This window comes from Platalea leucorodia (assembly GCF_965183815.1).
Source record: "Platalea leucorodia genome assembly, chromosome: 7".
Lineage (NCBI taxonomy): Eukaryota > Metazoa > Chordata > Aves > Pelecaniformes > Threskiornithidae > Platalea > Platalea leucorodia.
The window spans coordinates 70,922,522-70,947,144 of NC_138829.1; the positions used below are offsets into that span (position 1 = coordinate 70,922,522).

Here is a 24,623-nt window from a genome sequence, read left to right on the forward strand (position 1 = left end):
AAGCGATAGCAACGGAACCAACCGAGAAATGGCCTGTAAAAAGAATTAAAAACACAACTTGGGGTTTTTTTCTGCTCTCTTTTTTCTCTAAACCCATCCTGAAGACAGAACTGGCAGCCCATGGCCCTGCATGATGAAACATCCACGGTAATCAAGTCACCTCTGAGGGTCCCTTTCTCTTATTTTCAGGAAAGGACACCCCTGTACGCCCTTCCGTCAAATGTCACGGTATGTGTCACACATATATTTCACATTGACAGCAAAAAAGGGAAGTGTACAAGATGTACTAAGCTCTGAGAAACACAAATACTTGCTCTGCAAGTTGCTCACCAGCTTCACCTCTGTTGCAGTGGGAGCTGCAGGGGCTCAGCAGCTTCACTGCAGGCACAGATGGATACAATAAATTAGGGGTGCACAGGAGGGAAGGGGTTCTTGGAGCTCTGAAAGTGAAAATATTATGGGCAGGGGAAGAGACGGAGAGAGGAGGGGAAAATAAAAATGAAAGCAGGTGAAGTGAGCTATATATGATTAAGGTCAAAAATGTAGCTGAGACACAATGAAAAGAAACCACGTGTTTTACTGTCACAGAAGTAATTGAGTGCATCTTTTTCTGTAATCAACCATATTTATAGGAACAATACACAGAAGGACTTTAAAACTCAAATCATAAATACTTAGTGCTGATTTTTTTTGCCCATAACAGAGATGTGAATAATAATGAACAACAGGAGAAGTCACACTAAAGTCAAAGTCACATTCCAGTCTGCCAGGCTCCATAGTACAAAAGTAAGGAGACATTTCACGACACTGAAAGAAAATACATTTTTTTAATGGCCAAAGATTTTTATTTTTTTTTACCCAACGAACAGTTAATGTATATAACTTGTTGCCATGATGTTTAAAACCTGGTATATACAAAGACTTCAGACTGGATCTGGCAGTACTTGTACAAATAATGAATGCATTCCCACACACACCAGGCAAAAAAAAAAAAGTCCTATATTTTTTTAACTGTTTGACTACTAACAGACAGACACTGAAAGGGAAGTGTCCTGGTGGTGGGTTTTTTCGTTCCATGGTTGCCCCCTAAAATTGTTAAGTACTCTTTCCACCCAGACTGTCATTATTCATGGACTTCAGGGAAGGGGGCCGTGGGGGCGAAATCTGAAAGGCTAGCACAGTATGATCCTCCCATTTTAAAAACAGTGACTGTAATAGACATCACTTCAAGAATGAAGCCATACTTTCTTGTACAGTGGTCTTGTTATATCTCAGGTGTTAAAGAAGATCAGTACTTGCTGAAGAACCCCAAGAAACACCTGTAAATGGCAATGACTTGGTTACCGTGAGTAGATAGAAATATCAATTGTATATTAAGCGTGAAGGAGCAAGCACAGCATTGGCATGGTGAACATCTTCGTACACAAATGATTTAATGGCGCTTTGCAAGAACAGACTTGTTAACTTGTACGGCAGTGCTGAACCAGTACTTAGCCAGGATCATAAGAACAAGCAGAGCAGCGAATCGGTTAAAAATGAGAAAGGCTGTGGAGCGTGTACAAAAATACAGACAGTTGTGGGAGTGAGAGAGACTACCAGGTGACTAGCTGAAGGCAATAGTTGTCCCAATCCTGGCAAAAGCAGATCCTGCTGATCAAAATAATTATGGAGGTGAAAGCTTATTGTCAGTACTGAGAAAAATTCTGACGAAAGTAATAGTCAACAGATCAAAGCTGGGTTTAGAGGGAGTAGTGAGAGAAAAACAGTGTGGCTTCAGATCAGGATGAAGTTGCATTAATCAGATATGCAGATTTTTACAGTTGACCAAAAAAAGGAAGAATGGGGTTTAAAAGTGCTTGTTATTTTCCTTGATGCTATGAAGGCATTTTATTTGGAAGGAGCCATTACAGAATGCAGCAAAAATGATACAACGTTCAGACGAGTGCATTGGTAGTACAAATGCTGGGAACTCCTGCAGTGCGATAGGAATTGGCAGAAAATTAAGCAACTGGTTCAAACCAAGTCTGGTATGAAACAAAGGGCTATGAATTCGCCAACGCTTTGATCATGTACTTCAAATGGACATTAGGATAGCAAATGAGTTGAAGAATGTGACAATGGAAGATCTAAATTTCACATTATGCAAATGACATTGCATAATTGTCAGATAAATGAGGTAAAGTTGATTCTCTTTGCTAATTGACAAAATTGCTGCAGTCATCTTGGGTTTTAAACTCTATCGATGAGAGAAAGTGTTTCTGTCTTGGAAAGAATAGGCATTTTTTTATATGTGCCTAGGGAGTTTAATTGGTGCTAAGGAAAAGGAGGAAAAAGTAAAAAGATGTGCTTAGCCAAAAGCTTACTTAAAACATGAAAGCATATATGTACTGAAAGAGAGCCCTGACAGTCTACAGGCCAGAAGTGGCTGCATTAAATAAGAGAGATCTGACCACTGCTGATGCAGGAGTTCCTCCATAGGCAGCGGGCATTACGCAGCATAAGGACGATGGAGAAATTAGGAGCAGGCAAGGATGCCAAATCAGAGTTTGGGACCGGCTTCGGTGGAAAAACGTGATGCTGAGGAGGGATCCTGAAGAAGGGACTTGGATGAGAGAACGCCAAAGATATTCACGCATGTACATGGCTAAGGGCTAAACTGATCCCCAGCCCCATGGCCGGACCTTTCTGACGGGAATGGGACTGACATGGATTTGAGAAAGACATAAGCTCTAGACAAGGTAGTTATATGACTCCTGAGTCTGCAAAAAAAAGGAGCCAGGAAAGAAGACATATTAAAGTCTCTGCCTTGGCCAAATTCCAACTCAATTAATTACAATCTGCCTTTTAAAATTCCCCCTGAAGTTTCAGCTAGATAATATATTCTTCCATGCATGTCCTGTGAGGCTGAGAAGGGACACAGCCCACCGCTGAGCTACCGTTTGCAGATAGCATGGTTTCTGCGTGCAATGCTTGTGTTAGGTCAAGTTTGTGAAGGCCTTGGGACCCTTGAAAATGAGAAGTGCTTGGGAGAACGAAGATGATGAAACCATAGAAAAACAGCGGCCGTCACTTTGCTATAAATCTTCCTGATGTGCAATTTTTTGGTAAATGTGCTCATAAAACCTCACTTCTGCCTTCTAGTGGATAAAAGATAGGAGAGCATGGCAGCAGAAAAAGAAGAGAAAACTACTGAAAGGAAAATTAGCTTTGGATTCCTCAACACCGTTATTAACAAGCCCTGAAGATCAGACTCAAGCAAAAATCTTGTCATTTTTACTCATAGCAATGACTGTCGCATTCACTTCTCACCCTGACTTCCATTGATTGTGATGGTGCAAAGCCCAGCTCCTCTCTTTTAGTATGAACGCAACCCTACATGGAAGGCCAAGGATATGGAAATGTTCAATACTGGGCTGGTTTTGATTACAACAGGTCCTGCCGCATCCACTTCTGGTTATACTACAAATAACTCTGCCACTAATACGGAGGTCAGAAAAAAACCCCTTCCTTTCCTGCCAGAAGACCTTGTCAGAAGGTGGTTTTCAAACTAGCAGAAGAAACAGTGCATAGGAAATGCAGATTGCCACACAATTTTTCTGTATATAAGCAATTGTTGCTCAGTTTGGTTTCCAAATGAGCTCAGTATCTACAATTCACACTGGTGTTCTAGAAATCTGAAAATTAGGCTAATGATATATGAGCCTCAAAATCGATGATTGCAAATGTAAAGACTTGATGTAAGCTTAATGAACAGGTCCCTGAATCTATACATTTCTGTATGCTAGAAATTACAAGTTAACCCAATGGTTCCTGGACAAGCGGCGCAAGGGGAAAGCTAGTTAAGACTTGCTGGAATTATTTTCAAACAGAAGGCTTTCATTATTTTTTTCTGATACTCATAAACATTTTTTCATGTAGGAGAATAAAAAAATCAACAGAACCACTTGTCCAATTAGATGTTTCTTCTGGTTCTGGGAAGGAGGAGGCCCTGGCAACCACCCAGCTTGGGACCAACTGGCTGGGGCGCAGCTCTGCTGAAAAGGACCTGAGCCGCTTGGTGGTCAGCGAGCTGAACATGGGCTTATGGTGTTCCTGGCAGCAAAGAAGACCAACAACATCCTGGGGTCTATGAACAGGAGCACAGGTTGCCCAAGAGGTTGTGCAGTGTCCAACCGTGGAGGTTTGGGAGACAGGACTAGAGACCTCCTGAGGTCCCTTCCAACTTAAACTACTTTGTGATTCTTTGATTCTCTGATTTCAGGTTTCCCTGAGCACAAAAACTATCCGTAGTCACAGGGTTTTGAGATGTCCTGTTAGAACAAAGGCATTTCCAATCATTACCTATCAACTCCAAAGGCCTTAGGAGGAAACATCTCTTTTTTTGAAAGAGTGAAAGTTTTGACATTACTTTAAATGGTGCCAAAGTTTTGCCCTTCGGCTCAAATCCTCACTCTGCCACTTTGGCTTGTCTTTCGGGGGCTGTGGTGGAACCCAGCCTTGGCTTGGGGTCAGGCATCGCAGGTCTGTGTCCAAGCCTCACCTCTTATCGCATCTTAAGTCCATTAAAACTGCAGCGCCAGGTGAAGGTTAACAATCTCCTGCCTTCTTCCCTTCTGTGGTAAATCACTTACAAATCTTTGCAGTGGACTGTAAAAACTGAAAGAGGTCAAGTACATAACAAAAGGGCAGGACCTTACAAAGACAGTCTGCAGCAATGGTTATGGAGCATAGATTTGGTGTGAAATTGTGAAATCTCTGGGGGCTGTAAGAAATGGGGCAGCAGAGCTGTTTTCCAAGAGAGTCTGCTTGTCTCACCCCCTTCCCTCTCTCCTCTCATAGCTTTCCCTTTTTCTGCAAGGAGACCGCTTGCTCCAGAATTGGCTTCTGCCACATCCCCATTTGTTCCCCACACACACAAAGAGAAAGGGCAGGCTGAAACACTTCTGCTGAGCTCCAGTAATTATCTAGAAGTGAAGTGGGAACGTGGGCCATTTCAAAGATGAGGTAAGTGGAGGTTCATGGAGTTTGTTTATAAAAATTTGGCTTCTGACACTGACTTTCACATGAAGAAAGCATGTTCAGGAGATCCCTATGGCTTCCCATGAGGCTTACATCCAGCCAGGATGCTGGTCTTTAGCCCTGCTGCACCATTGCTTGCAGAGCAAGGCGTCAAGCGCTTGAGTCAAATTTCAAGCGAGCATCACCGAAGCCTCCTCCACCTACCCCCACTTGCAAAGAAGAAAAAATAAGACCAGTCCCTCTGGCCACCTCCACTCTTACCACCTGACACTCATTTTGAAAGCTGAGTTTATTCTTTCTATGCTTCCCATTGTCTCAGGTAAGGTGGTGCTCTCGCTTCTGTCCTTGACTCGGAAACTCTTCCTTCTCCAGTTAAATCTGGGGGTTCAAGTGTTATAAGTAGTGTTGTGAACCTCACAGAAATTTGTTTTCATCTAATGCTTACACTACCAGTTCAGATTATTTATCATTGTTCAGGATTAAATATTGGCATGGGATGCCAAATGCTAACGTGTATTTTTGTTCCCATGAAGCTGCTGGTCTGAGTGGGCAGTGAGGACTGGAAAAAATTGGAGACTGATGTTTGGGGCCAGGAAAGGTGAGGGGCAGAAGGGTGTTTTTCTAACAGAGAGCATAAACCACCTGGAGGCCACTCAATATGTTCATACAAGGGAGGAAGGGATTCCCTGGTGAATGTGCAGGTAGTGGTTCAGAGTTCTTCACTGCCTTTGTTAATGAGACGTATTTGACCTCTTTAATAAACCTGGCTTTGGAAACTGCGCTTTACAGAGGAAGGACAATGTGCAGCACCTGGTAGCAGTCATGACACTGAAGGGCTTCATTGGGTTTTTAATTCCCTGTAGAGGTCCCAGCAGTAATCTTCAGTCACTTCCAGCCAAAACTCTAATGTGATGACAAATTTTGCAAACGATGAAAAAGTTTTAAGTTATCAGTACTGAGTTAATAAAATGGCATTGCTTACTCATCTTCAGAATATGTGAGCCATGTTTTTTCTTAAGAAAACGAAAATAAAAAATAAACCCTTCAGGACAAACACTTCCAAGGCTATTTTTTCTTAACGATCGTCTCTGATGTGCTGTTTGCCGCTAGGGACACGTACACCTGATGGCATCTCACCTGCTGAGGATAATTGTGAGAGAACGTCAAAAAGTCGAGGATTGCCTCCATTCCTTCGTCATACTCTCCTTCACTGGCCTGTGCAGGCCAGCAGAACTCAGAGCTCAGCCCCTCTCTGAGATGGCTCCCTGTCCCTCCTTCAGCCCGCAGGGACTATCCCCTGCACCTCAGAGCATCCCTGCTTTGGAGTCCAAGGGATGAGCTAAAAATGGATTCTTAAAGCAGCTCTTGAACGCTCTCTAGTGGTTAAAATGGCAAATACTTTTAATATTTTCTATCGCCTTTTCAATCCAATTTTAATTGACAAGTCGCTCACAATGACTCATGTATCTCCGAGTTTAAAATATTTTAAAATGATTGTTATAATTATTATAATATTTTATTATAATTTATTATTAGGCATTAGAGTAGTGTTTTTCACTATGCAAAGTACAAAGAGTGAGTCTAATACCATCCCTGTCCATCAAGTAACATTTTTCTTTTTCTTTGGCTGCCTAACAATTTTCATCCTAGACTGCGTTTGCAAAGGTCAGCGGTCACTGAAAATTCATGTTATCCACACACACGAATTCATTCCTTCCTGCATATTTTCCCAGGTATTTCAGGATTCCTTACTTTCTAGAGTAGCCATTCAAGCTCCTCATAGAAGCCCTGAACGTATGTCACAGAAAATGGTAATTTTTCATTCCACAGCAGAAAGCAAAGCTGAGAAAGAACTAGGTGACCCAGTTATGGAAATCTGGCAGCTCCAAGACCAAAGGACAAATTAAAGCAAAGAACATGCCACAGACAGTAATGACAAAATGCTTGTGTTGTTTTTGCATAATTAATAGATCACAAGCCGGTGTCCAAGGGAATATTTGCATGAAACATTATTTACATATCTTTTCAAATGTTAATTGCAACCTGTCTTGCAAAAGCAAACCACACTGGTTCACAGGCACACGTTATTTGAATGGTTTCATTTTTTTGTCTACTCTCTGTTTACTTAAAGACTGTGTCTTCTTGTCTGTCTGCCTTTCTCGTCACAGTTACCACCTTAATCATCGTCATCATCGGTTTAAACATCAGACTGCTTTTCAAGTAGTCTGAAGCAACTCGGAAAGTTGCTCCAGTAACAATCCTACACAAAAATCCTGGGTCATATAAGGTCCTTGGTAAGTATCGTATCCCCAATACTTATTCCAAATCACGCATTTGGCAGATTTAGATTTTGATGCGGTGTTCCTTCATTGCAACCAATGCTATACATCTGTTATGGCACGAGCCATAATCTGTCAAATAATGGCACTTTTGTAGGCTCTTGAGATCTGGACCAAGCTAGCTTCTTCCACAGCGCCAAGCACACCCAGCATTGCTCTAAATTAAATCAGCCTTTGCTGCCTTCCTGGCAGTGATTTCTAGTCCCAAAATAACTGGAATTCAGTGCTCCTCTTTCTCCAATCTCATCTTCCACTTCCAGCTTCCTCCAGCTCGCTCTCAGACCGGGGCGGTCTCCCTCTCCAGCACCTGTCCTACTTTCTGCTGCCAACCGCAGGTCTTGGCTCTCGCCTTCAGCTCTTCAGGTCCAGCAAGGCCTCCTGTCCCCAAATGGAGCCTGTTACGGCCGTGGTGACGCAAAACAAGACTCGGTGGTGGGCCTGTGAGGAGCTGATGCAAGCCTGCTTCCAAACTTCATGTTTGAAAGGAAAACTTTCTGTTAACCACCAAATTGCGATCCCTGGTAATTTTTCATGACATTTCCCAGCCCTCACCCTGATGACAATTTCTCAGTTATTAAGTAATTACAACATGATGTAATTAATTTTACTTTCTAATTAGATAATTGTTCCGTCATTGCAATTCTCTGAGTGTAACATGTTATTATTGCAATATGGTAGTTATTAATGTCAGTGAATTAAAAATATTTTTTTTAAAACCTTAAATCTTGTGTTAGTCCTCAGATAAACTAGGCATGCTACAGCCTCATCAGGGAAAGTTGTTCCCAAATTTCTTATTTCCTCAGTTGCAGTAGGATCTTACCCTGTGTGTTTATGACTCGGATAGCTCTACTGCTCTTCAAAGACATTTATAACCCGTTCATCGCTGGGGTGCTGGGGAATAGAATTGCCCCATGGACTTGAAGAATTTGGACTTGAAGGGTCCTTAAATTCATGATCGCAAAAGACCTCGTGCCAAAAGTGACCGGCTATAGTCACATAAGGGCTATGAGGGACTGCTCCACAAAGGAAGGAGAGCCGGGAGCCAAGCGCAAAGACAGAGTAGGGGCCGTGACCAGAGCGCGATCCCAAGGTACAGACGTGGCGCCGCGTTGGGGATGGCGATGGCTTCCATTGAGAAGCCATCAGACAAGGTGAGGGGACCAGTCAGGGCCAAGCCAGGAGGTCCAGCCATGATCAGCAGGGGACAGGGCTGAGCAGGGGCCTTCTGCAACTTAGTTGAGGCTCAGTGGTTTGAAAAAAAAAAAACCTATTGAAGCACAGGGAAAAAATAGGGATAACTCTGAATTTATGTAGGTGATGTCTTTACCTGTTTTTACATGATTTTTATGGCTCGGGGCTTTTTTTGGCTTGGGGCTTTTTTGTTTTGTTTTGAGTTTTTTGTTTGTTTGGGGATTTTTTGAGCAGAAGCATTTGCAATTCTTTGGTGGAAGAATTGTTCAGCTTCCCTGGGGCGTATATGGCCTTGAGGAACATATTTATGGATGCCTCCAAGAGTGCTGAGCAGTCAGGAAGAAAAAGGGCTTCAGTGCCAGTGGGCACTCCTAAGGACAGCATGCCTTTGAAAGGTAGCTGCAACACCAACATATTTGGAAATACTTGTTTAATGCAACCATTCATTTTTCTTCAGGTAGACCTTTAGCATAAGGTCTGTGATTAGTCTTCCTCAAAATAGCCCAGCTGAGCCTGAAATACTGACTGTAGTGTGAGAACTGTCAACCCATCCTTGCTCTCCTCTGGACTGGAGATATTTTATACCTGCAGGGATAAAGGCTTTCTGCATTCTTTTCATGCAGGTATTCATTGTGAGATGCAATTCTACTCACTGTGAGGAAATGTCATCTATATTATGACTTTATCTTCTAAACAGACAGATGGCAGACACTACAACAGTAGACAGATACATAGGTAGACAGACAGAAAAGTATTTAAATATGGCCCATATATTGTGAACCTTAAAATATACCTGACTTGCATGAGAACTGTAATTCCTCAGAATCTTTGAAAGACAGGACATTCATGCTTAAATATGATATAAAAAGAACCATAAAACATCCTGTGATTTTCTTTTCTTTTACTTCGTGGTGACATTAATAGGATTTAAAGATTTTACAGTGGAATTGTAATGTACAACCTGTATCTGTCATTTCTTAAGTGCAGAGGTTTCAAATACTGTTGTTGACAGCAGCTTCCAGTTGTTTTAGTCATGCTTACTGAGCGCATTTTTATTTTCCACATAAGAATATTTTGTATAAGAGGTTTTAAGTATGTCCTGTTCCTTTCTGACTATGCTGTACTGGAAAACAGACATTAGGTTAAGAAGTGTAAATGATCTGATAAAGCCTGAGATAAGCAGGTCAGTATAAACAAGTACACAGGAACCAGACTGCAAAGAGGCATCTTCTCATCTCAGTGCACAGGGATTTACACATCAGCGCTATTTTCTGTTTTCACACTGGGAGAAACTTTGCCATTTGAAAGCTCGTAATAAGAGTTTTTCGGCTGGGAAACAACATGAGAGCAACAAATTGATGTAGCCACTTGCAAATTGAGCTTTATACTAGGTCTTTCTAAATTAAGTTAGAGATGCTCTACCTTTATTCATGCAACATCCTAAGTGATTGGGAAATAAAGGAGATGGATAAGCCAACATAAATTTGTCAAAACCAAACTGTGTCAAACTATTTAACTTTCTTCCACGAAGAATATCACATGGACAGAGGAGAAGCAGATGACATATTCTGACTTTAATAAGGCTTCTAATACTTTCTTACACAGCTCATAAGCAAGCTAAGAAAACATGACCTAAATGAAACTACTGCAAGGTGGGTGCAAAGCTCGTCTACTTAAAGAATAATTGCCAGCGATTCCCTGTCAAAATGAAAGGAGGTATGAAGCAAAGTATCACGGGGATTTGTTCATGTGTCCATGCTAGTTAATATTTTCATTATCACCTAGATGGTAGAACAGAGGGTATGAAAGCTGTGGGAAAAAAAAAAAAGTCAAATACTTTGGAGACAAAATGTGAAATGGTCAAAAAAAGAGATGGAACTCAGCGTGGACAAGTCCACTGAGGCAGCAATAAGCAACTTCATAAACTCATGCTGGGGGATAATGTGTTAGGCAGTATTTCTGCAGAAAAAGGTCTGGAGGTGATAATGAACTACAAGCTGAACCTCAGTGTACAGCGTGATTTTGTTGCAGAAAAAGCAAACATCATATCTAGGTGCATGTATCCTGTGAGACACATCATGTAACTGTATCATGATATCACCATTAATAAGGAGTTGGCTGAAGCACTGTATCCTTGTTGAAGCACTCCATTTGAAGGTACCTACAGACCAATCGGAGATAGAGCATTGAGGAGAACATCAAGAATAGTCAGAGGTCTGATAAACTTCAACTCTATGGGAAGGTTGAAAGAACTGGGGTTCCTTGACCTAGCAAAGAACACTGTGAAGAAATACAACTGTGTTACCATATTGTATTAGAAAGACAGCTTCAAAGAGAAAGAAAAAAAAAAAACGTAGTATTTGTGTCCAGGATATTTGGAATGAGAAGTAGCAGCATCAACACTGGAGTAACAGAGATTCGGATTACGTGAAAGAATTTTCTATCAGTAAGAATCACGAAGCATTAAAATAACCTGCTTGGGAGGCTGACATTAGCAGTCCATCCCGGGACTAAACTGCATCCTGAGTCCAGCCTGTCCTATATCAGCACTATGGCTTCCTTAAAATAACCATTCATCCTTCACCTTCAAGTTACTTTCAGATTTATTCCTCCTTTACCTTTCTTATGTATGTGATACGCATGAAGATTTTGATGTGCCAGTTGGAGAGCATGAGGTTTGATTAGCAATCTTCAGGTTCACTAGGAAACTATGTATCATGAATATAAATAAACTATTAATATCATTAGAAAAAAATGTTGTTTTTCTAATGACTATGCATGACCACATCAGCTGAAGAGAAGAAGAGCTTAGACACAAGTTTATTGCAGGCGAGTGGGCAGGCAGTAGCTGGATCTGGCCATTTGACTGTGAAGAATTATTTAGACTCCTCCATTCATAGATTCATAGAAATAAAGAGAAAAAGTTGGTATTAGACACACCACAAGCCCCACGTTACCCATTCCATCTACAGTAAAATTTGGCCTCCCTCAGGGAGCAGCTGGCCCTGGCTGCTCCCTGACAGAATCTTTGCCCGCCAACTATTGATTTTTATGATACCTTTCAGCACTGGATTGAATACCCTTTCAGAAAGCACCATTTTATCTCCACAGTTATAGAGAATAGCTTTTTGAAACAAAAAGGACTTTTTGTTTTGAGGTGATGACAAGTTTTGGATGGCAACCACTCCAGATGGTCTCCAGAGGTAGAGGTCTATGATACTTAGACTGTGATAAGCCTAAGTTTGACTTACAGCCTTGTGATACCCTCATTTAAACTGGTGTAATACAGTAAAGTGGCTGACAGGTACAAAAAGAAACCAAAAACTGAGTAGAAAATTGCAGTTTAGGAAGATATTTTGGTTGGAGCTGCAGCATTTGTCATAACACGACCCAATATTTTCCTCAACAGTAAGGAAATAAATACCGACTTACTTGATATAATTTACAAATACAAAAAGATGACTGAAAAAGTAAATTAGAGGGAGGAGAAGCATAGTACAGTCTGGAGAGTGTGGTAAGCTGGCCCCATTCAAATCAGCTAATTCAGGCAAATAGAAAGCCCTAAGCGGTTCTGAGCTGCTTTTCAGCGTTGAGCCGCCTTCTTTGTATGTATGGCCAACCTACTCCCTTCCTGAGTCAGGACTTCGCACATGAAAATGAGGGCTTCATCTACTTTGCATAGAGTTTATGTAGCAAAGCAGTGTCCCAGGCTGGTTATTTACTTCTGTAAGCTGCAGGCTTTTGTAAACAATTGCTTCATCAAAGGGCCAAAGAACTGTGTGACATCGGTAGAAACAGAACCACGTTTTAGAATGATTTCCCATCAACGGCCGTGTAGGGAAACCTATCATTCAGTGGCATGTAATCATTTTTTTTTTGTATTGGATTGGAATTATGCTAGTTTTGACTAAACATACCATTAGACATCATTTAATCTCCTTTGAACCCAAATATCTTTTGAATTTTTTATTGATCTTGCTGCTAACACATCAATGTTTAACATTCATGATACAAAACTTGTAATGTGATTTTATTCAGACAAAAACATGTCCGAGCTTTCAATCCTTATTCAGAGAGGTTTATTTTGTCTGGGTTTAATTTTATTATGAAAGTTAGCCAGCCTGTGGGTTTAGATAGAATGGGAATTTCTCTCCTCTGAGCAAATTCCTTTGGGAAAAGGAAACCTAGATAAAACCAAAGCAATCACTTTCTGAAACTGCCTGATAAGCAGGAGGACCCACAGCTTTTGAAATTTGCAGAGTGGGCCCCTCTTAAGACAGTAAAACTGGGTGGAAGTTCAGATTCTCCCAGGCTCCTGTTCCCAAAGAGGACTCCTGCTCTGGGTTGGTATTGCTGTAGATACAGTTCTACTCTCCAAAGTAAGCTTGTAACCTCAAAGGCAAATACAAGATACTGTTGACTCCTCTTCATTACTCTAGTTTAAATGTTGCTATTTTATAAGTTAAAGTACTTGGGTTTGTTTCTTTTTCTGACCATAATCCGTGTAGGTTACATCTGGGAACTGAAAATAGAGGTCGGTACTTCTCATTTTCTGTGCATCACCAGTGGAATAGGATCTGCTTTTCAAGTGAAGCTATGGTTACCTCTGTCCCTGTTCTTACTGCCATGTTCCCAGCGGCGTTTGAAGTCTCCTAACATTGAAGAGAGCAGTCAGGGAACTGATTGAGGAATAGACCTGTGCTGATGTGCAGGAAGGGAAATTCCATTTGAGTCTTATGGATCCTACTGAAAAAAAAGCCAGCCCAACACAGAATAAATAGAAGTTATTAGTTATATTATTTCATTATATTATTCAGAATAATTCTGAGTATGAACAGGGAGCAGACAGGGCAATTAAGGAGAGAACACTACACACCGTGGGTCAGAGTCCCTGGTTTGGGGATGCAGAGAACGTATCGACGGGGTGGGAAAGATGGCGAGATGCAAGACCGGTTGCTGTTTTGGAGAAGTGGGTAACAAGATGATGGAAGGACACAGGGCTGGGGTACCAGGTTTGGGGAGACAGGAGCACGTCTCCATTTGCCTGCTTTGATTGCTGCGTAGGAATGGTCAGAAGAAGCCAGAGCTGCAGGAAGACACAGCTCGTCCTTGGAGCTTACAAGGAACCAACGTGAGATCTCACTCTTGCTTGGAAGTAGCTCTCAGGACACTGGGGAAAAGCAACAGTTCGTTCTTTCTTTTTCTTTCTTTCTTTCTCTCTTTCTTTCTCTCTTTCTCTTTCTTTCTTTCTTTCTCTCTTTCTCTCTTTCTTTCTCTCTCTCTCTTTGTTTTTTTCTCTCTTTCTTTCTTTCTCTCTTTCTTTCTCTCTTTCTCTCTTTCTTTCTCTCTCTCTTTCTTTCTTTCTTTCTTTCTTCCTTTCTTCCTTTCTTTCTTCCTTTTTTTTACCTGGAGAAAGAACAACGGGGCAGGGGACTAGTAGTACTTCCCTGTAGATTTTCCCCAGAGGGAGCGGCAAGGCTTGGCTTGGTCAAAAGTCCCCAAGCAACTGGGCAAAGGGAGGAAATCTGAAACGGGAAGGGCTGGGAAGGTGTGTCAGGGTAAGAAAAGTGATATAAAGGAAGGTCAGAAAAACCCTGCATGAGATTACTTCAGTGAAGCTCTATGTCCCCACAGAACATTTATACAACAGTTGAGCCCTGATTACACGAATAAGGTTGAGAATTTCTTCCCTTCCATCTTCTTTTTCATGGAACTGGCTGGTTATGTGCGTTTTAAATACATCTGCCTCTGCTTTTGCCCTTCTGAGGGCTGGAAACTGAGGAACAGAGAGAAAAGGTGTGTTCAGACTTTCCAGTTACACCTGATGTAAAATAATGATGACTGAAACCCCAGAGAGATCTGTCATGGGAGAAGTTTCCCTGGAACATGAAGAGCAAAGCTAAGTGTCTCCTAAACCTGGATCCCCACGCTGCCTGCGGGGAGGTGGAGGCCTCCCTCATCTTGAGTAATTTTGTGAGGTCTAAAGGTTCACCTTTGTGGAAGTGCTACGTATGCTTGTGCTGGGGGGACTTTCTCTCCTCTCTTGCCTTTCTATAGCGACTAAACAAATGTGACTCCAAAATCAGCAGCTCCAGAGCTGACCTTCATTTACACAGCTCACAAACATGAAATACAAAGCCAGCTCCCTACAAATAAGAAGATTTGATCTGCACCATAATTATGCTGAAGTGTGATTTCAACCAGCTAGCTAACATCTGAGAAGTCAAAGGTGAAGAGACCCGAATCCAGATTTACAGGGAGATCGCACCACACGTGGTAAGTAAGGGGGTACTTATCTCTAAGAAATGTAAAGGTTGAGACCTCCATGCTAATTACAAGTTGGTCATGCCAGAAGTTGCCAGGATAAAGGTTACTCACATATCAGAAGTGGTTCAACACTTCCTTAAAGTAAGGAGGTTGAGGTCTCAACTCTTACTCGACGGTGGGGAATTCGTAGGTAGGGTTTTCTCTGTCAGGCGTTGATGCTCAATATTGTTGGCACAGAAGTAGGACAAATTTGTGGTCACTGTTTTTTGAGGAATGGTATGAAAGGGGTAGATGAATATGTGACAGCATGACCTGCCTAAAATTATAAGCACGTTAAGTCTTGAGAGATATTTTAAGAGCTGAGCTCAACTATGCAGTACAGCTTGTTTGTGTGAAAGTTATTTTTGAGTGAATTGTGGAAGTATGAAAGTTTTACTTCTAAAGTTGACGCAGACGAGGGAACCGCGAGTACTTCAGCTGTTCCCAGGCTGCTCCCGGAGCCTGCTGAAGGGTCTGGAGATCTGGTACGGAGCCCGCGCAGAGCGACTGCAGCGCAGTACTGACGGTGAATTATGCTATAATACAACAGCGACAGGTATTTTTGGTACAAAGTTGCCGTGTTATAGCAAGAAGCTGTCAAATGAATTTAGTAAGGCTTATCCCAGGCTAAATTAACAAGTCTCTTTTTTTTTTTAAGTATAATATGAAAGTCCGCCTTTTGCAGTCCCTGTGTAAGATACGTCCTTAATGCTTTGCTCATCGTTACTCATGCTTTCGCATGTAAACTTAGCAGTAGTCTCAATTCCATCTTTGGCTAACCAAAAAGGCATCCAGGGTAATTATGAAGAGCTTTGATGCAGTAATTGTCATGTAATTATTGCTCATGTAATCTCATGTAATAACTGCTCTCAGGAGCAGCATTTTTAACTTTCTTTTTTTTTTGAGACCATGAACATTTGCTATTTTGTGTTATGCTCTCCCATGAAGAATAAATATCTCGCGTTGGTGGACAAGATCAGGGCTTTATTCTAGTCCAACGTGTATTCTTAATTTATTGTCACCAATTCACCCATCAGCTCTGATTTTTTCTTTATTGCAGATTTTTTTTAGTTCTTCAGCAATACAGGTTTTGAGTACAAACTACATCGGGATCCTATGACTTGGCTGAAAAACCTGGCTAAACTGTTGAGTGCCCAGAGCTTACGCAGAATTGCAATGGCAACGTAAGAAAAAGGAGAAGTGAATAGGAATGGATGAAACAATTCCATATTATTTTAAAGCATCATATTTTGTGGTCAAAAAGCCTCAACGTGCTTCACATGTTCACAAAGAAACTGCATTTGACTCGGGAAAAGGTGATTTCAACCCCTGTGTTGGAGAAGTACATGCATAAAAATTAAATATTGTAAATATAAGGGTATTAACAAAATCTTCTTGGTGAATAGTGAAAAGAAACTACGTGAAGATATTCAATATTTGACAATATTTCTGTTATACTTCATTTATTCAACTGACATAATTGGGTTGGGTGATTTATTACGCTTGTCTTATAACCTGTTATAACCAAAAAGAGGTGGTTTGGAAAGCAAATAATCTAATATAAAATGACAAAGCTTTAAGCTGCTACAGAAAATGCAGGCATACATGAAAAGTAGAAGCATAAGAAGCAATAGTTACAGATGGAATGAAGAAAAAAAAACCTGACGGTTAAAAATTAACTACTGCAGCAAGAGGTCAAAGAAAGCAGTTTCTTGCTGGATTATCAACTTCAATTAACTCATGAGAAGCAAGAATCAGAATGGAAACAAGGGCAAGGACTGCGTGATTGTGTGCAGGGATTTGGTGAGGAAGGGTGATGAGACATCTCTCTTTTGGTGGTGGAGAACCATTAGCTTGGCCCAGTTGTTCAAGAAACAGCGCTCTTTCTTGGGTCAATGTAATTGATCGTGTGGATCCATGACTAAACAGATCAAGGAAAAATTCAGCTTTAAAAAACTATGGTACAAATATAATCTTAAACTTGCTTTACGACCAAAAATTCCATCTCAAATTTGTGATTACTAGGAATTGAATTTCCAGAGCCTTATATTCCCAAAGTCTTCCATCCATTAATTCCAGAAAGACAACTGAATAAATACTAAAACCTTTCCAATGTTATTTAGCACCCCAGCCTGCTGAAGGCAGTGGCATTTCATTTTCAAGCTGTACCTCACTAAGAAGGCATAGTATTCATTCAAAAATTTCCCTTACTTCACAGAAAACCCGATGCTATTTCAGCACGTCGTCTTTAAATTAATACTGAGTAATTATGCTTTGTCAGCATAGAAGGTTCAGCAAGCGCTAGCTAGACATGGTGCAGCTTTGGGTGACAGAAATGTGTAAAACTAAAATCGAGTATGTTATGGAGTATCCAGGGATGGTATTTGGAGAGAGATGCAGGTACCTCTAACGCAAATCCGAGTATGAAAGTCAAATGAGGCAACTGTTTCCAGTGACCGAAACGCAGTTATTAAGGCCCAATTACACCTGTGGCACGCCACCTCTCCGGAACCCTCCCACAGTTTTAGGGACGCGCCTTAAAGGCATGAATTGGCAGAAAACATGTTTTGGAGTCACGCTTATGACGGGAACGGCCTGGCTGCCGGGAAGGCGGGAGCGGTGCGGCGGGCCCCACTGAGGGGAGAGCCCCCCGCCACCTCCGACCCATCGCCTCAGCGAGGCCGGGCCCGGCAGCGCCCCGCTCCTACTGCAACCACCCCAACGCCGCCGGTTGTTTCACGGGCGGCACGGCCCGGCGCTACGCGGGGGTGGTGGATCCCCTCCGTGGGTGCCGGCTGGGCGCGGGGCCGCGGCCCCGGCGGGGACGGGAACGGGGACTGAGGCGGCGGGGGCGGGCGGGGGCGCGGGGCGGGCTGCCCCGCCTGCCTATTGTGTCTGGCGCTTAGGCGCCCGCCGCGCGCCTGAAAGACCCGCCGGAGAGCAGCCGAAAAGCCCCGGCGCGAGCCGGGCCGGCGCCGCAGCGCGGCTGATGGGCGGGCTCAGGCGTTCTCCGCGGGCACCCGGGAGCGGCGAGGACCCCGCGCCGCTCGCTCCCGGGCCGCCTTGCCTTACGCGCTGGCGTGCGCGCCCCCGCCCTCTCCCCCCAGTAGCGCGGTGCGGAGGTAGCAGGAGCGGCGCGGGCGGCGGGGCCGGAGTCGGCTGAAGGGCGGCCATTCCTAGGGCGAGAGCGCAGCGCACCGAGTTTTCCCCCCCGCACACACACTCCCCCGGGCCACTCAGGCAGACGGTGAGGAGGGTGGCGAGGCCCTCCGGACACCGGCGGGGCGGGGACGGGGCCGGTGCGCGGGGAGTGACCGTTGGCTGGGGGAGGGCGGCGGGGAGGCTGCCGGGTCACGTGACGCGCGCCCCCGCGTCAATTCGCGGGCGGGTGGGGGTGCGCGCCCGCGCGCTCCCTGGGCGTGGGGAAGCGGCCGTGTGCGCGCGCGCCCGCCCGCCCTCCCGCGTGTCCCCGCCGGCGGCCCCGTTCCCCCGTAACGCGCCCTCGCTCTCTCCTCTCCTCGCTCTCTCTCTCTCACAGAGATGCCCTCGGCTACCAACAGCACCGTGGCGAGCAGCAGCGGGAAGGCGGGCCCGGGCGGTGAGGCTGCCCCGGCAGCGGCGGCCGCCCCGCAGGCATCGGGCGGCAGCATCACTTCGGTGCAAACCGAAGCCATGAAGCAAATCCTGGGAGTCATCGACAAAAAGCTGCGCAACCTGGAGAAGAAAAAGGTGCGCTCCCGTCCCGTCCCCCTCCGCCCCGGACGGCGGCCGCGGGCTGACCGCCCCCCTCCCTGCCTCGTCCCGAGGGTGGGCCCCGGGGCCCTCGGTCGCCCTCCCCCCGGGAGGGCCCCGCTTTCTGGCGAGCCTTGCCGCCGGGCCGTCTGGAGGGACGTTCAGCCGTCCCGTCCTTATTTTCCTTCCTTGCGACGGCGGCCGGTGCCCCTCAGCCGTGCCCTCCTGGTCCCTGGGCGAGGGAGCCTGCGGCCTGCGCGGGTTGTTCCCGGCGTCGCCCCCAGGGGCCGCCCGCTGGAAGGTTCCAGAAGGGCGAGCGCCTCTCTCCCGGCCTTTCCCCCTTCCCCTTTCGGGGGTCCCCCGGCCCCTGCTGTCGGCCGCCCTCTCCCGCCGCCCCGTACCGCCCCCGGGCGCCAGCCGGGCGCGTCCCCCCCACACCCCCCTGCGGCGGCGGCCGGCGGGGTCGTGGATGCCGGCCCGCTCCAGCCCCGCGGGCCGCGGCCCCCTCCTGGCTCCCGGCGAGACCCCCTCGGCGGCGCGGCTCCCTTCCCCCTCCCTTCCGCCTTTTGTTTCCCTCGGCGGGGCCTTGCCCAGCCCCGCTCTCGGCTCGCCGCTGGGAACGGCCTCCCATTTCCCTGCCTTTCCCCCCCGCTTTTTCCCCCCGCTCCCGTCGCGGGAGCGCTCCCGGTTCCCCCCGCGGCGAGGTGCGGGGAGAGGCTGCGGCGGGCCGGGCTCCCCTCGGCGCCGTGCACATGGAAGCGGGAGCTAACATGGCGGCGGCGGAGGCAGCCCCAGCCTCTCCGACGGAACTGCATTGTGCGAGCAGCCTGCACAAAGCCGGGGGCCGCCGGCCACCCCACCCAGGGATCCTCCACCTCTCGTTTTTCATCGCCTTAAGCTCACCCCTTTGGGAGCCTTAGGTCAGCTGGAAGCGGCCTTTAAGGAGTTATTTTTAGAAATAGCAGCTACTAAATCCGTGGTCCTTGGACGGTTCGAGTTGTGACAGAAGAGCAAAACGGGTGTCGTGGTTACTTACGGTTTATGAGGCACCCGCTCAGTGTTGCTCGATTAAATGAGCCTCAGAGGGCTTTCTAACCGACAGAGCATGAGGTGTCCATCAGAAGAATACCAACATACGTGTAGCCTAAAGACTTGCTTCAAAACACTACGTTGCTAAGCTAAAATTAGGGAAGACGAAATAATTTTATATCTGCGATGAAGCTCTAAATCTGTTTTTGCTCTTAGAAGTACATAAGCACAATTACTCTTCTTTTTTTTTAACTAGTGCTTTAGATCGTAGTAGTCTAGATTAGTATTCTATATTTGCAGAAGGTGGAAATGTTAGCAGTAAATTAGTCTGTACAGGTGAGTTGCAAATCAAACAAGCTGTGCTTTACCTGTAAATATGTGCGAAGTGTAGTTTCCCACTCAAAAAAATGCGGGTTGGATTTTCCTGTTTTTTAAAAACAAAACAGCAAAAAGCAGCAAGCCAGGAACTTTTAGATAAGTTTTAGAATCAGAGGATCTTTTCTTGATCCTTGTCTGAATACTGTCGTGTGTAGACAGGACAAGATGTCTGTCTTAAACTTGTCATTAATACATACGAATGTCTGCACACACAAGAATGCTGGTCCTCAGCTTGAGAAAGAATGCAGATCTTTCTGTATGTCTCCAGTTGCTTTAATAAAATAAAGTGGTTTGAAACGATTGTTGTATCTTACATACACAAAAATCCTCTAAAAATATTTTTCTATGATGTTCAAAATGTGTATTTTAAAAACTAAAATTAGCAGCTGAACCTTCCTGTGATCTGTACTTCAAAGTAATAAAGAGGAGAAGCACACTCTTACTGGTGTGCGGGTCAGCTTTCCTTTCTGGTAGTGTTTTTATTTACCTTTTAAAATAAATAATTTACACCTAATTTACACTTGGCTTAGCCGTTGACTTTTGGTCAACTTTCATAGTATCTTAAGTTAGAAGAATGTCTGGGAGGCTATTATCCTGGCGGAAGAGAGTGCCAGTTGGTGATGCTGGTCTCATGAAGGCTCTGGTGTTTTGGTTTTGGTCTTTTTTTTTTTTTTGTGTATCTGTGGCTGCGGTTGCAACTTCTTATAATTATGGTGTCATAGCAAGTGAATACAGGGGACGAAGTGCCTTTTTTCTGGAAATGGCTTCTGTTGAAAGATCTTCCATTAAAATTACTTGGAGCATCTCTTTTTGGGGTACTCTGTGCTAGGCAGCGTGGGCTTAAAAGGCAAAGGCGAGGTCTTGAAAAAGAAAAGCTAGGTGTGCTCTCACACCCATAAAGGTCAAAAGATTTCCGTAAGTCTTACCAGGGTGAAGAAGTTCGGAAACTTACTGAACTGGGACTCTCGTGTAAGCTCTATGGAAGTCATGAGATTGTTCTTGGTGTGTTATAGCAGTGTTTATTAATTAGCACTAATTTGCAGGTTTGACCCTCTCCCTTGGTGGGGGAATCAACAATTCTTCAGTTAATCAACATTCTTTAATAAAGAGAACATTGCGTGTTTAGGGTCCTGAAAACAAAGCTTATGGTACACATGGGCATCCTATTTTTATTTTATTACTTGATAAGTTTACTTAAGTACACAAATTCATTGATTTTCCTTTATTTTTAATCTTTCGATGAGATTTTTTTTCTTTTTTTTAACCCATCCAGAAAGTAAAATCGTGCGGGATGCTGCATAGACAGGAGGGAGTGAAAAATCCAGTAAATCTCACTGAAAACTTCTGCTTGGTTGAACATTTAATCCTTTCTTTGTCGGCAGCTGATAACGAAGGCCAGTAGAGATGATCTTGAGAGCTTTGTATTTGAGAACAAATACAAAAATATACTTGACTTAGACACATGCTTTTGAAGGATGAAAAGTAATTGCTCTCTAAGAGGTACCATCTTAGGTTTTAAATGGTGTGTGCAGCTTTTAGCTGAGGAAAGGTCACTCTTCATGAAAAAACTAGAAATTTTGAGGTAAATTATTTAGCGTCATGTTTCCTTCTAAACTCTGAAGATAAAATGATGTGACCATCAAAATACGGTACACAATTTCAAATCATACTATTTCTAACTTAGTTCTATGCTATTTTGGCTGTTTCTGTATAAACTAGAAATACTAGATTATTCCTTATGCTCTCATTTTCTCTTCTTAAAAGTGACCTCATTATTTGAAAGAATGAGTATTGCTTGTGTTAAAAGGGAGTAGGATAAATTGAACTGCTGTTCATAAATGTATGTGAAAGCATGGCCTGAAAATGTCTGTTCTCTCTTCATCCCTTTATATGTGGAAATGGTAGGAATGCTATCCTGTTTCCTTCCTCTGTTCTTGGATGACTAGATACTTGTGTGTGCATGAAAAGGGGTAATTGAAGGGATGTTTTCTCTACAAGACCTTCAGACATGCAACTTGAGTATATGTTGACAAGCTTAGTTAGTTTAAAAGTTGCGTGAACTCCTCTAGTTTTTGTTAGGTGTCTGAGGTTAGAATCCTACTAGCTCTCCAAGTTGCCTAGGAGAAAATACGTCATTTTCTTCTTCTCCCTGCCCCTCCTGCTTTTTGTTTTTTAGAGGGGAAAAACCTTTCCAAATTAAGCTGATTTAATGTAGATCAAACCCGTGTCTTGAGACAATGACAAATGAAAAAAACAGTTATTTTTGCTTTCAACTTTTGCCATATAGCATGATCTATGTAAAAACAGTTTTTAAAACCAAATGTTCTGTAAGAGGGACAAAATCTCTCATTTGTTAACACATGGTTTAAGGTATGGGCAGGTGATCACAAAGATTATTGTTCTTGGGCAACTGTATATATGAAGTAGACATGTTAGCTTAAACTACTTGGCATGACTTGAGCTTGGTGTATATAGTTAAAAAGAAGGCACATGTTAGCTGTAGCTGGTAGCTTAAGGTGCTGTTGCTTTATCAGGCTGTCTCTGAATTTCCGAATAAGTGTAATCCTGACTGGGTTGAAAAATAAATACTTTAAAAGTGCGTCTGTCATTATTGCACAAGTATTTTGTCTGGAACAGTGGATGGATATTTGAAGTTGATCTGACTTGGTTCAATAAAATGTTGGATTTCCCGTAGGAAACAGTTATGAACCTATAGTAAAAGCTGAGATCAGTTTTCTGTTCTTGTAGGCGCAGCTAATGATAGCAGCGAAGTGCCATGCTTCAAGCTGCCCGTCAGTAGCAGCACTCTTAAGTGCTTTTGCACAATTATTTGGGCCACTTGGATGTTCAAGGCTTGTGAGTGTCTCTCCAGAAGCTCTCCTTGTGAAACTTGGTCTCAGGTTTATCTTTGGGGATTAAACGTGATTTTGAAACCAAGGAATTGTAAAATTCGTTTGAAACTGAGTATTGAAAGCCCGAATCTTTCTTTGAAACCTCATTTGATAGCAGTTTTGGATAACCAAGCTTCATCTCTTAAAAACCAAGCAGGTTTATCTGTGAAATTATTTGGTGTTTTGGTACAGCTTGCTGTTTTGTTTTTAACTGTTTTTATGTAGCATGGGGATTATTTCTCATAGTAAGTTCTGTTAACTAGATTCATGGTGAGTCTTACAAGCTGTGAAACATTCAAGATTTTCAGATGCTGCTTTGATGTTTTGTCCATCTTTTCCTTTTCTTTCGGAAGAAAAAGATACACAGAATGTGTTGGCAGAGCCCAGTTTGTGTTCTAGAACCCAGTTTGTCTTCTAGAATTTGAGTATAAATTATGTGTAGAACAAAATCTAGGTGTCTTGCAGTGTAGTGTAGTCAGCTTAACGTGTAGATTCATAGTGTTTCTGTAGGAAATACTGTATGGTCATTTGGAAAGAGAATGTATGTGTGCAGCCACTAAAACTTTTAGGAGTTCCACTCATCTGTGGCTTAACTTAGTTCAGGTTACTGAAGAAGCATTTTTTTTTTCTCTGTAGTCAACTCATCTGAGTTTAAAAGGTTTACATTTTGAAGATTGCACGTACCCATCAGCTCTGCGTTTCTTTGGGAAGGAGTAGGTCCTGCTCCTAGCCATTCTTGTATCCCTGTGGCTGTCCGTGTTTGGTCAGATCGGGCTCCTGGCCCAGCTGTCAGTCTGGCCGTGTGGCTGGCCTTGGTGTGTGGGGAGGGTCAAGAACGCGTGGTGAGCAGGAGAGCGCCTCTTTTGTGGTCAGCGTCCTCCGGGCTAAGCTCATTGTGGCACTGCAGTCTCAGAATTGGTGTGTCTTTATCACTCGCTTAAAAACTAATACAGATGTTTTTTTCTAAACTGTCAAACTTGCCAGACTTTTGGGGAAAAAAACCACAAGAATATTTGCAACTGTTACTTGAAAAATTAATTCAGTTTAAACAGAAGACCTGTAAGTGTTTTGTGTTCTGGAGTATTGGTGTTAATGCTTCATTACCTCTTCTTGATTGTAACTTAGGACTGAAACAGCTTCTTGGGACTTCTGTTAGGTGTGTATATGTAATAGGAAGCGTACCCAGATAGCGAACCTGAGAACGGTGGGGTTTTTTGAGAGGTTCTGAACTTCTGTGTTTCATTCCTGGTACAGTTTAAGTGTTTGACCTTTTCGATTTTTTTTCTGTCTATTTTTCTGAGGAAATGGAGGGACTGATTTCTTTATAATCATTTCTGGGCAGTCTTTGCTGGGAAGTTAGACTGATGAATGAGTGGGGAGATGATGGTGGAGGGCAAATAAATCACAATGTACAAATGTAGAACAAGTTAATAAACTTCTGTTGCACAGCTTGGCTTTTCTTTTGCTTCAGTGGGAAATGTATAAAGCAGCTATTTTAAATTTTGGATTATCTTAATTGCTTAATGCTGTTAAAAAAATAAATGCAGTTTTTGAGATATCTCAGAAAACAAACTTGCAGTAGTCCCCTCCATCTTTGCCTTCCTTGTAGTGAAGCGTGCATTACAAAATGCGTACTTCAGCTGGTTGAAGAGGTTACCTTCTCCCCTTCCACCTTGCAGCTTGTACACACTTGTGCCGCTGTAACTGTATAAACCATACCAGTGAAATTATCTGGTTA

At 43.6% G+C, this 24,623-nt stretch overlaps 1 protein-coding gene across 8 annotated transcripts in view; it reads left to right on the forward strand.

Annotated features, from left to right (window-relative positions):
* Nucleotides 1–17,929: 17,929 nt before the first annotated feature.
* CAPRIN1 (cell cycle associated protein 1) overlaps nt 17,930–24,623 on the forward strand; it is a 43,976-nt gene continuing 37,282 nt past the window's right edge. For 2 of the 8 annotated variants that reach the window (XR_014228790.1, XR_014228791.1), the window contains exons 1-2: nt 17,930–18,102; nt 18,394–18,584. Coding sequence is in view for 4 of the 8 variants with exons in the window: in XM_082317879.1 (XP_082174005.1) it covers nt 18,396–18,584 (189 nt within the window). In the remaining 4 variants the exon portion in view is untranslated. The remainder of the gene's footprint in view (nt 18,103–18,393; nt 18,585–24,623) is intronic. The other 6 variants (XR_014228792.1, XR_014228793.1, XM_082317879.1 and 3 more) reach the window with 3 other exon arrangements.